General features: G+C 33.0%; 1 protein-coding gene across 1 annotated transcript in view; it reads right to left on the bottom strand.

Moving 5' to 3' along the window:
- Nucleotides 1-9,973: 9,973 nt before the first annotated feature.
- The window catches only part of LOC134707408 (V-type proton ATPase subunit F-like), a 28,855-nt gene continuing 26,114 nt past the window's right edge, over nt 9,974-12,714 (bottom strand). Inside the window, exon 5 of the mRNA XM_063567121.1 lies at nt 9,974-10,516. Coding sequence (XP_063423191.1) covers nt 10,487-10,516 — 30 coding nt within the window. The 3' untranslated portion in view covers nt 9,974-10,486. The remainder of the gene's footprint in view (nt 10,517-12,714) is intronic.

The following is a 12,714-nucleotide window of genomic DNA, read 5'->3' on the forward strand; positions in this document are numbered from 1 at the left end:
CCTTTATAGTTAACTTTTTACCATTTTTCATAAATTTTAGTTATCTTTTACAAAAATCTTCACCTCTGAAACTACTGGGCCAAATTAAACCAAACTTGGCCACAATCATCATTAGGGTATCTTGTTTAAAAATTGTGTCAGGTGACCCGGTCAACCAACCAAGATGGCCACCATGGCTAAAAATAGAACATAGGGGTAAAATTCAGTATTTGGCTTATAACTCATAAACAAAGCATTTAGAGCAAATCTGACAGGGGTTAAATTATTTTTCCTGTCAAGATCTATCTGCCCTGAAAATTTCAGATGAATCGAACAACCTGTTGTTGGGTTGCTGCCCTTAAATTGGTAATTTTTAGGAAATTTTGCTGTTTTTGGTTATTATCTTGAACAATATTATAGATAGAGATAAACTGTAAACAGCAATAATGTTCAGCAAAATAAGATTTACAAATAAGTCAACACCTCTGAAATGGTCAGTTGACCCCTTTAGGAGTTATTGCCCTTTATACTTAATTTTTAACCATTTTTCGTAAATTTTAGTAATCTTTTACAAAAATCTTCTCCTCTGAAACTACTGGGCCAAATTAAACCAAACTTGGCCACAATCGTCATTAGGGTATCTAGTTAAAGAATTGTGTCCGATGACCCGGTCAACCAAACAAGATGGCTGCCATGGCTAAAAATAAAAAGTAGGGGTAAAATGCAGTTTTTGGCTTATAACTCAAAAACCAAAGCATTTTGAGCAAATCAGATAGGGGAGAAAACTGTTTATCAGGTCAATTTCTATCTACCTTGCAAACTTTAGATGAATTTAACAACCTGTTATTGGGTTGCTGCCCCTAAATTGGTAATTTTAAGGAAATTTTGCTGTTTTTGGTTATAATCTTGAATAATATTATAGATAGAGATAAACAGTAACAGCAAAATGTTCAGCAAAGTAAGATTAACAAATAAGTCAACACCACCGAAATGGTCAGTTGACCCCTTTAGGAGTAATTGCCCTTTATAGTCAATTTTTCATAAATCTAAATAATCTTTTACAAAAATCTTCTCCTCTAAAACTACTGGGCCAAATTAAACCAAACTTGGCCACAATCATCATTGTGGTATCTAGTTTAAAAATTGTGTCCGATGAGCCGGTCAACAAACCAAGATGGCCACCATGGCTAAAAAAAGAACATAGGGGTAAAATGCAGTTTTTGGCTTAAACTCAAAATTCAAATCATTAAGAGCAAATCTGACATGTAGTTAAATTGTTTATCAGGTCAAAATCTATCTGCCTTGAAAATTTCCGATGAATTGAACAACTTGTTGGGTTGCTGCCCCTGAATTGGTAATTTTAAGGAAATTTTGTTGTTTTTGGTTATTATCTTGAATAATATTATAGATAGAGATAACTAGAGGCTCTAAAGAGCCGGTGTCGCTCACCTTGGTATATGTGAATTAAACAACGGAAGCAGACAGTTCATGACAAAATTGTGTTTAGGTGATTGTGATGTGTTTGTACATCTTACTTTACTGAACATTCTTGCTGCTTACAATTATCTCTATCTATAATGAACTTGTCCGTGTAGTTTCAGTGGAAAAAGTTAGTAAAATTTTACAAATTTTATGAACATTGTTAAAAATTGATTGTAAAGGACAATAACTTCTTAGGGGGTCAATTGACCATTTTAGTCATTTGACTTATTTTTGAGTCTTAAATTGCTGTACATTATTGCTGTTTACAGTTTATCTCCATCTATAATAGTATTCAAGATAATAACCAAAAACAGTAAAATTTCCTTAAAATTACCAATTTATGGGTAGCAACCCAACAATGGGTTGTCTGATTCATCTGAAAATTTCAGGGCAGATAGATCTTGACCTGATGAACAATTTTACCCCATGTCAGATTTGCTCTAAATGCTTTGGTTTTTGAGTTATAAGCCAAAAACTGCATTTTACCCCTATGTTCTATTTTTAGCCATGGCAGCCATCTTGCATGGTTGGCCGGGTAATTAAACACAAACTTTAAACTAAATACATCAATGATGATTGTGGCCAAGTTTGGATTAATTTGGCCCAGTAGTTTCAGAGAAGAAGATTTTTGTAAAAGATCATGGATATTTACGAAAAATGGTTAAAAATTGACTATAAAGGGCAATAACTCCTAAAGAGGTCAACTGACCATTTTGGTCATGTTGACTTATTTGTAAATCTTACTTTGCTGAACATTATTGCTGTTTACAGTTTATCTCCATCTATAATAATATTCAAGATAATAACCAAAAACAGTAAAATTTCCTTAAAATTACCAATTTATGGGTAGCAACCCAACAATGGGTTGTCTGATTCATCTGAAAATTTCAGGGCAGATAGATCTTAACCTGATGAACAATTTTACCCCATGTCAGATTTGCTCTAAATGCTTTGGTTTTTGAGTTATAAGCCAAAAACTGCATTTTACCCCTATGTTCTATTTTTAGCCATGGCGGCCATCTTGCATGGTTGGCCGGGTAATTAAACACAAACTTTAAACTAAATACATCAATGATGATTGTGGCCAAGTTTGGATTAATTTGGCCCAGTAGTTTCAGAGGAGAAGATTTTTGTAAAAGATCATGGATATTTACGAAAAATGGTTAAAAATTGACTATAAAGGGCAATAACTCCTAAAGGGGTCAACTGACCATTTTGGTCATGTTGACTTATTTGTAAATCTTACTTTGCTGAACATTATTGCTGTTTACAGTTTATCTCCATCTATAATAATATTCAAGATAATAACCAAAAACAGTAAAATTTCCTTAAAATTAACAATTTAGGGCAGCAACCCAACAATGGGTTGTCTGATTCATCTGAAAATTTCAGGGCAGATAGATCTTGACCTGATTAACAATTTTACCCCATGTCAGATTTGCTCTAAATGCTTTGGTTTTTGAGTTATAAGCCGAAAACTGCATTTTACCCCCATGTTCTATTTTTAGCAATGGCAGCCATCTTGGATGGTTGGCCGGGTAATTAAACACAAACTTTAAACTAGATACATCAATGATGATTGTGGCCAAGTTTGGTTTAATTTGGCCCAGTAGTTTCAGAGGAGAAGATTTTTGTAAAAGTTAACTACGACGGACGCAGGACGACGACGACGCCGACGACGACGGACGTCGGACGCCGGAAGCCAAGTGATGGGAAAAGCTCACTTGGCCTTTCGGCCAGGTGAGCTAAAAAGTAAACAGCAAAAATGTTCAGCAAAGTAAGATTTACAAATAAGTCAACACGACCGATATCGTCAGTTGACCCCTTTAGGAGTTATTGCCCTTAATAGTTAACTTTTTACAATTTTCATAAAATTTGTAAATTTTTACTAACATTTTCCACTGAAACTACTGGGCCAAGTTCATTATAGATAGAGTTAATTGTAAGCAGCAAGAATGTTCAGTAAAGTAAGATGTACAAACACATCATCACCAAAACACAATTTTGTCATGAATCAATCAGTGTCCTACTTTGTTTAATATTCACATAGACCAAGGTGAGCAACACAGGCTCTTGAGAGCCTCTAGTTGGTTATTATCCTAAATATTATTATAGAGGGAGATAAACTGTAAACAGCAATAATGTTCAGCAAAGTAAGATTTACAAATAAGTCAACATGACCAAAATGGTCAGTTGACCCCTTTAAGAGTTATTGCCCTTTATAGTCAATTTTTAACCATTTTTCGTAAATCTTAGTTAATTTCACAAAAATCTTCTCCTCTGAAACTACTGGGCCAAATTTTACCAACCATAGCCAGAATCATAATTAGGCTATCTAGTTTAAAAATTGTGTTTTGTGACCGGGCAAACCAACCAAGAGGGCCGCCATGGCTAAAAATAGAACATAGAGGTAAAATGTAGTTTTTGGCTTATTACACAAAAACCAAAGCATTTCCACTGAAACTACACAGACAAGTTCATTATAGATAGAGATAATTGTAAGCAGCAAGAATGTTCAGTAAAGTAAGATGTACAAACACATCACAATCACCTAAACACAATTTTGTCATGAACTGTCTGCTTCCTTTGTTTAGTTTACATATAGCAAGGTGAGCGACACAGGCTCTTTAGAGCCTCTAGTTTTATGACCCTGCAACAAAGTTGTCGGTGCCGTAAAGTTTTACCCTTGTCTGTCATTCCACAACGAACCATTATACAGAGTTTTTTTCTTAATGCTTTCAGATATTGAGCGGATTTTGGTATGTGAGTTAACTATGATGAGTTACAGATCAAGTTCAATTTTTGTTCCGCTCCACTCATTTTTGCCAAAATTAGGGGCTTTGGACTTTGAGAAATTGTTGAAAATCACAGTTATACAGACTTTTTTTTAAATGCCTTCAGATATTGGGCTGATTTTTGGTATGCAAGTTAACCATGATGAGTTACAGATTAAGGTCAAGTTTCGTTTCGCTCAGCTAATTTTTGCTGAAATTACAGGCTTTGGACTTTGATAAATTATTGAATACCAGTTATACAGATTTTTTTTCTATATGCCTCCAGATTTTGAGCTGATTTTTGATACGTGAGACTACCATCATGTTTTTGTTTACAATGTTTTATTGAAATTGCAGATTTTTTCACTTTTTGGGAAGGGGCCATTTGTGTCACTTTGACACATCAAATATGAATAAAACATGATTTTTTGTGATTTTGCTAAAACTTAAATCGCACTTGATTCTAAATTGAAAAAATTGCAATAATTTCCTAATTTACAGTATTAAACTAAAATAAAAAGTACATTTCCCTTTTGTCTTTTGCAGCGCAAATGATAAAACTAATTACCAGTATCTGGATGTTTTATGTGTGATTGGAATTCAGAGGAACATTATTCATTTTTGTTTTGTCTAAAGTAGCAGAATGCTTATCAGGAGACAACATTGAAAGTGTTCACTATTTGTATGTTAAAGCTGGTATTTTAGAAAGTAGAAGACCAGGAAGCTTCATTTCTTATATTAAGATGTCTTTTGAAGCAAATTTTCCATGTCATATGTCCATTGTACTTGACCTTGATATCATAGTTATTTAACTGTGAAAATAAGCTGTATAGTTTTGTTTTATTTATTATGAGTAAAAGGATAAGTCTATTGAGTATAAGTGGATTACTGCATATCTGTTTGAGAGGGTTCAGCTGGTCTTGATGATGGCCTTATTTGAAGGTTCATTGTTTAATGTTGAATTTTCTGTTTCAGTCTGTTTCTCAGATTCTGTAAGCAATAAGTCAGCCTCATTTGGCATATGGTCTACCTCACAGTTTCATTTTATCGTATCCTCATTTTAAAGGTTCATTAATAAACTTTGTGTTGAGAGTTTTTTAATTTGTTGGTTTACAGATTTTTTGCTTACTTAGCCCATCAGTTTACTTTTACAAAGATATCTCCTCTGAAACTACTGGGCCAAACTCGGCCAAAAAAAACAACAGTATCTGATGACCCTGCCAGCCAACAATTTTTATACGACGGCAAGGTCATATATGGGTATCACGTTGGCGTCGTCGTCTGCGTCGTCCGAATACTTTTAGTTTTCACACTCTAACTTTAATAAAAGTAAATAGAAATCTATGAAATTTTAACACAAGGTTCATGACCACACAAGGAAGGTTGGGATTGGTTTTGGGAGATTTGGTCCCAACATTTGAGGAATAAGGGGCCAAAAAGGGCCCAAATAAGCATTTTCTTGGTTTTCGCACTATAACTTTAGTTTAAGTAAATAGAAATCTATGAAATTTTGACATAAGGTTTATGACCACAAAAGGAAGGTTGGGATTGATTTTGGAGTTTTGGTCCAACAGTTTAGGAATTAGGGTCCAAAAAAGGCTCAAATAAGCATTATTCTTGGTTTTCGCACAGTAACTTTAGTATAAGTAAATAGAAATCAATGATTTTTAAAACAAGATTTATGACCACAAAAGGAAGGTTGGGATTGATTTTGGGAGTTGAGGTCCAAACAGTGTAGGAATTAGGGGCCAAAAAGGTGCCCAAATAAGCATTTTTCTTGGTTTTCGCACCATAACTTTAGTATAAGTAAATAGAAATCTATGAAATTTAAACACAAGGGTTATGACCATAAAAGGAAGGTTGCTATTGATTTTGGGAGTTTTGGTCCCATCAGTTTAGGATTAAGGGGCCCAAAGGGTCCAAAATTAAACTTGATTATTGGCCCAGTTTTCAAGTTGGTCCAAATCGGGGTCCAAAATTAAACTTTGTTTGATTTCATCAAAAATTGAATAATTGGGGTTCTTTGATATGCCGAATCGAACTGTGTATTTATAATCTTAATATTTGGTCCTGTTTTCAAATTGGTCTACATTAAGGTCCAAAGGGTCCAAAATTAAACTTAGTTTGATTTTAACAAAAAATGAATTCTTGGAGTTCTTTGATACATTGTATGCTGAATCTAAAAATGTACTTAGATTTTTGATTATGGGCCCAGTTTTCAAGTTGGTTCAAAATTAAAATTTGTTTGATTTCAACAAATATTGAATATATGGGGTTCTTCAATATGCTGAATCTAACCAGATTTAAAACTAGAGGCTCTAAAGAGCCTGTGTCCCTCACCTTTGTATATGTGAATATTAAACAAAGGAAGCAGATGAATTCATGACAAAATTGTGTTTTGTTGATGGTGATGTGTTTTTAAATCTTACTTTACTAAACAGTCTTGCTGCTTACAATTATCTCTATCTATAATGAACTTGGCCCAGAAGTATCAGTGGAAATGTTAATTAAAAATTGACTATAAAGGACAATAACTCCTTAGGGGGTCAATCGACCATTTCGGTCATGTTGACTTATTTATAGATCCTACTTTGCTGAACATTATTGCTGTTTACAGTTTATCTTTATCTATAATAATATTCAAGATAATAACCAAAAACAGCAAAATTTCCTTAAAATTACCAATTCAGGAGCAGCAACCCAACAACAGGTTGTCAGATTCATCTGAAAATTTTAGGGCAGATAGATCTTGACCTGATAAACATTTTTATCCCATGTCAGATTTCCTCAAAATGTTTTGGTTTTTGAGTTATAAGCCAAAAACTGCATTTTACCCCATGTTCTATTTTTAGCCGTGGCGGCCATCTTGGTTGGTTGACCAGGTCAAGCCACACATTTTTTAAACTAGATACCCCAAAGATGATTGTGGCCAAGTTTGGATTAATTTGGCTCAGTAGTTTCAGAGGAGAAGATTTTTGTAAAAGATTACTTTAATTTACGAAAAATGGTTAAAAATTGACTATAAAGGGCAATAACTCCTAAACGGGTAAACTGACCATTTTCGTCATGTTGACTTATTTGTAGATCGTACTTTGCTGAACATTATTGCTGTTTACAGTTTATCTCTATCTATAATACTATTCAAGATAATAACCAAAAACAGCAAAATTTCATCAAAATTACCAATTCAGGGGCAGCAACCCAACAACCGATTGGCTGATTCATCTGAAAATTTCAGGGCAGATAGATCTTGACCTGATAAACATATTTACCCCATGTCAGATTTGCTCTAAATGCTTTGGTTTTTGAGTTATAAGCCAAAAACTGCATTTTACCCCTACGTTCTATTTTTAGCTGTGGCGGCCATCTTGGTTGGTTGACCGGGTCATGCCACACATTTTTTAAACTAGATACCCCACTGATGAGTGTGGCCAAGTTTGGTTTGATTTGGCCCAGTAGTTTCAGAGGAGAAGATTTTTGTAAAAGTTAACAACGACGACGGACGACGACGGACGACCGGACGCAAAGTGATGGAAAAAGCTCACTTGGCCCTTCGGGCCAGGTGAGCTAAAAATTAGATTTTTAATATTTGGGCCAGGTTATCAACTTGGTCAACATTGAGGTCTAAAGGGTCTAAAATTGAACATTATTTGATTTCATCAAAAATTGAATTCTTGGGGTTTTTAATATGCTGATCCAACCATTTATTTTAGATTTTTTTTCTTCAATTTTGCCCCTTTAATAATTTTTCTTCTATAACTAGGAGATTACAATTATACATCTGCAGGAGGAAGGAACTTATAAAGTTTGTCTGAGGCTTGACCTAACTGTTAATCTTTAATAGTATGCTCAGTCCAACATCCATGCACAAGAAAGTGAAAATTTCATATCTTCTCTCAATTATAAAATGGTTAAGTAGTGCTATAAATCTGTCATTTCATACTGATAAGGCGACTGATATTATTACAACAAACAGATGTTTAAAACACAAAATTGTTAAACTTTAAAAGTTTAGGGAAAATGCACAGGCACTTGTGGGGTTGACCCTCCCCCTTTTTTCTTAATTTTTGGTGTTTATTTTTTTTTTTTTTTTGGAAATGTTCTTGATGTTGTTTATCCTGACTTTTAAGATTAATTTGAAAACCCAATTAATTTTAATGATGTTTTTTTTTAATATTTTAATCTTGCAATTTATTGAAAAAGTTTAATTTTGTAAAAAAATCAAAATCACATATTTATAAGAAAGAAAAAGATACATTTCTTGATTGGTATTGTGTATTTATTTTAATCTCTTCTTGCAATTGTCACCTATAAATTGAGAAAGAAAGCATGTGGCATCTGTGAACTAACATAATATAATTGATGTGACAGTTTAATTTGAAAATATTGTGTTTTCTAAGTGGTGCAGGAGTTCACTTTTTATTCAACATCATTTTGATGCAAATTCTTGGGCTTATATTGAAGACTGTGCTCGTATTTGCAAATTTATAATATAAACACTTTCTGTTAAAGTTTTTGTTTTCTTTATTCACAACTTGCTATGTACAATTATTCAGTCCACTATTTAATAGAGTAATTAAGATTGACATTTATTGATTGATAAGAATTTCAGATAACAGTTGGGAAGTGAAACTTGATATTCCAGTGTTGTGCAAATACTGTTTATTTATTTTCATTTTATTACTTACTAGAAAGATAAGGTCACTGAACTTATACATATGATCAAACATCACAGCATTGTGTTGTTTCAAATGGCAGAAAGTTCTACTCCAAATTTTTTTCTTAGATTTATAAAATTAACTCCAACAACTTTCTCCAAGTGCAATCAGTAGGCTGGCACTTATCAGTAAACATATAGATTAGTAAGAGAGAAATAATAGAAAGGGAATTGTAGCAAGTCAAGTAAATGTCCAATTTAAAATTTTTAAGTTTTTAAGTTTAAGTTCTTAGACCATGTTCATTCTGTGTCAGAAACCTATGTTGTGTCAACTATTTAACCACAATCCAAATTGAGAGCTGTATTGAGCTTAAATGCTGTGTCCATACTTGCCCCAACTGTTCATGGTTCAACCTCTGCGGTCGAATAAATCTGTGCCCTGCGGAGCATCTGGTTTCTATTATCGTCATAACCACTAAAGATAAAGAAATTCTACTGGTGCAAGCATGTTTAGAATGATGAGACTATTAACATCAACAATCAGACAACTTCTTATTAGAGTTACATGTTTTGCCCTTAAACAACATTTTTTTCTTTTTTTCTTCTTAAACCTGCTGATAAAAAATTCAAATAAAACATATGCATGAAACTTTAAATTATATATCATAATTTGATTTCTTTATTTTGATCCAACATGATTCATCTTTATCCTTCAAATGCTACTATAATAGATATAAGAAGATGTGGTATGGAGACAATTCTCCATCCAAGTCATAATTAGTAAAAGTAAACCATTAAAAGGACAGAGTACGGTCTTCAACAAAGAGCCTAGGCTTTTGCCTAACGGTTAGCTATAAAGCGCCCAAAAAACTACTAGTATAAACCATTCAAACAGGAAAACCAATGGTCTATTTATGAACCACATCAACAAACAACAAATCACTGATCATCAGGTTTCCGACTTTTAAACAGGTGCAAACAATTGCATAAGATGCAGTTGATGGAAAATTTATGTCTGTTAAAAGTAAACTGTTTTTTGGAATATTTTAGGAAAAGGTGAAAAATACACACAAAACACAGAACCACATACATATTTATTCATTGCTACATCACATTTACAAAGTTCTATCAAACTTAATGGAATGACATTCTTTGACTAGAAAGAAATAAGTATATAAATATAAGATTTACATGTACATGAAAAATTAAATGATTAATAAAGCTGGATAGACGTTTTTTGATAATTTTCATACACTGGATTCATTATTATTGTTGGAAACCACTTTTTTGTGGGTTTCCTGGATACAGGTGAAACACCAATCTAAATGTACATTGAAATTGAAATTTCTATCAGGTTGTTTGCTATAAACATACTATTTATTTTGTTATTCATGTGAAAAGTCAAATTTACCATTTTTTTCATTCATGCTTTTTATTCAAATTGCTTTCATATCATATATATTTTCAGTATAAATAACCATTTTGCCAGTGCATAACAAAAAAAAGTTAACATTAATTGAGTCCAGCTACAATTGGTCAAGCCTAATCTACTGTCCTGATTACATTCACAAGTAATACTAATGTCCATCAGATCTCATCTAAAGTCCTCTGCTGAAAACATACCCTGAAATAAAATAAAGATTCTTTTGTAATCATATCAATGGAAATTGAATCATTAAACTGGTTCAAAAAAAATAATCATGATTTGAAATATATTCATATGCCAAAATAGTAATGTAAAAGTGGTTCCCTCATTCATTTAAAATATTGTTTAGTGGGAGAATGTAATGTAAAAATTGCAGCCTGGATTCCTAGCTGTTCTTATTCTTTAATTTACAATTACTGCTTTCATCAAAAGTTATTATCATACATTATTAAATCCAGAAAAGGTCATTTTTCAAAGGCCTGCATTTAATTTGCCTGTGGAAAAAGGCTATTGGTACTTTACGGAACGGAACGGAACGGAACGGAACGGAACGGAATTTCATTTAAGGTATCCAAAGGGATTTATCAAAATTTCGAAAAATCTTTAAAACAAAACAAACTTTAAAATTTCTGTGTTTTACGGTTTTCCATATACAAATAACACAAATGTATACTTAATCTCATTTCACAGGTGAAATGTGTAATAATGTATAACATCGGGAACTATTCTGTAGATGAATATGTCGGATTGTCCTGATAAATTATCATGACATTAACGCATTTGCAAGTCATGCATTATGATATCTAGACTGACCTCACGTCGTCCTTTCCGACGATGATTAGAAACATTGGTTCTGATTTTAACTTTTTAAATTTATTATTCCGTTCCGTTCCGTTCCGCAAAGTACCAATTGCTCTGAGGAATTGGTATTTAACGGAATCGAACGGAAACAGACATCTTTAATGTAATTAAAGCAGTATGATAAAAAAAAATTGTCTGACACCTCTTTTTGCATGAGTGGTATGTGTTTTAGATAGCATTTTCGACTTGATCAATAATAAAAAATTTAACACAAAAGCAGATTACACAAAAAGTCTTTCTCCTTCCATCGGTAATTATATTTTAAAAAAGAGGCCTTCAACAGCCCGTTCCGACGATGATAAGAGACAGTGATCAAGTTGAATCTGATTTAAACTTTTTAATTTATTATTCCGTTCCGTTCCGTTCCGCAAAGTACCAATTGCTCTGAGGAATTGGTATTTAACGGAATCGAACGGAACCAGACATTTATAATGTAATAAAAGCAGTATGATAAAAAAAATGTGTCTGACACCCCTTTTTGCAGAAGAAATAAGTGTTTTAGATAGCATTCCCGACCAGATAAATAATTAAGAATTTAACACAAAGGCCGGATGGACAAAAAGTCTTACTTCTTCCATTGGTAATTATATTTTTTAAAAGAGGCCTTCCACCTCTCGTGCCGACGAGGATTAGAAACAGTAATAAAGTTGAATCTGATTTAAACTTTTTAATTTATTATTCCGTTCCGTTCCGTTCCGCAAAGTACCAATTGCTCTGAGGAATTGGTATTTAACGGAATCGAACGGAACCAGACATTTATAATGTAATAAAAACGGTTTGATAAAAAAAAATGTGTCTGACACCCCTTTTTGCAGAAGAAATAAGTGTTTTAGATAGCATTCCCGACCTGATAAATAATTAAGAATTTAAAACAAAGGCAGCTTAGACAAAAAGTCTTACTCCTTCCATTGGTAATTATATTTTTTAAAGGGGCCTTCCACCTCTCGTGCCGACGAGGATTAGAAACAGTAATCAAGTTGAATCTGATTTAAACTTTTTAATTTATTATTCCGTTCCGTTCCGTTCCGCAAAGTACCAATTGCTCTGAGGAATTGGTATTTAACGGAATCGAACGGAACCAGACATTTATAATGTAATAAAAGCAGTATGATAAAAAAAATGTGTCTGACACCCCTTTTTGCAGAAGAAATAAGTGTTTTAGATAGCATTCCCGACCAGATAAATAATAAAGAATTTAACACAAAGGCCGGATAGACAAAAAGTCTTACTTCTTCCATTGGTAATTATATTTTTTAAAAGAGGCCTTCCACCTCTCGTGCCGACGAGGATTAGAAACAGTAATCAAGTTGAATCTGATTTAAACTTTTTAATTTATTATTCCGTTCCGTTCCGTTCCGCAAAGTACCAATTGCTCTGAGGAATTGGTATTTAACGGAATCGAACGGAACCAGACATTTATAATGTAATAAAAACGGTATGATAAAAAAAATGTGTCTGACACCCCTTTTTGCAGAAGAAATAAGTGTTTTAGATAGCATTCCCGACCTGATAAATAATTAAGAATTTAAAACAAA

The sequence above is a fragment of the Mytilus trossulus genome, chromosome 2 (genome assembly GCF_036588685.1).
Source record: "Mytilus trossulus isolate FHL-02 chromosome 2, PNRI_Mtr1.1.1.hap1, whole genome shotgun sequence".
NCBI classification, from domain to species: Eukaryota; Metazoa; Mollusca; class Bivalvia; order Mytilida; family Mytilidae; genus Mytilus; species Mytilus trossulus.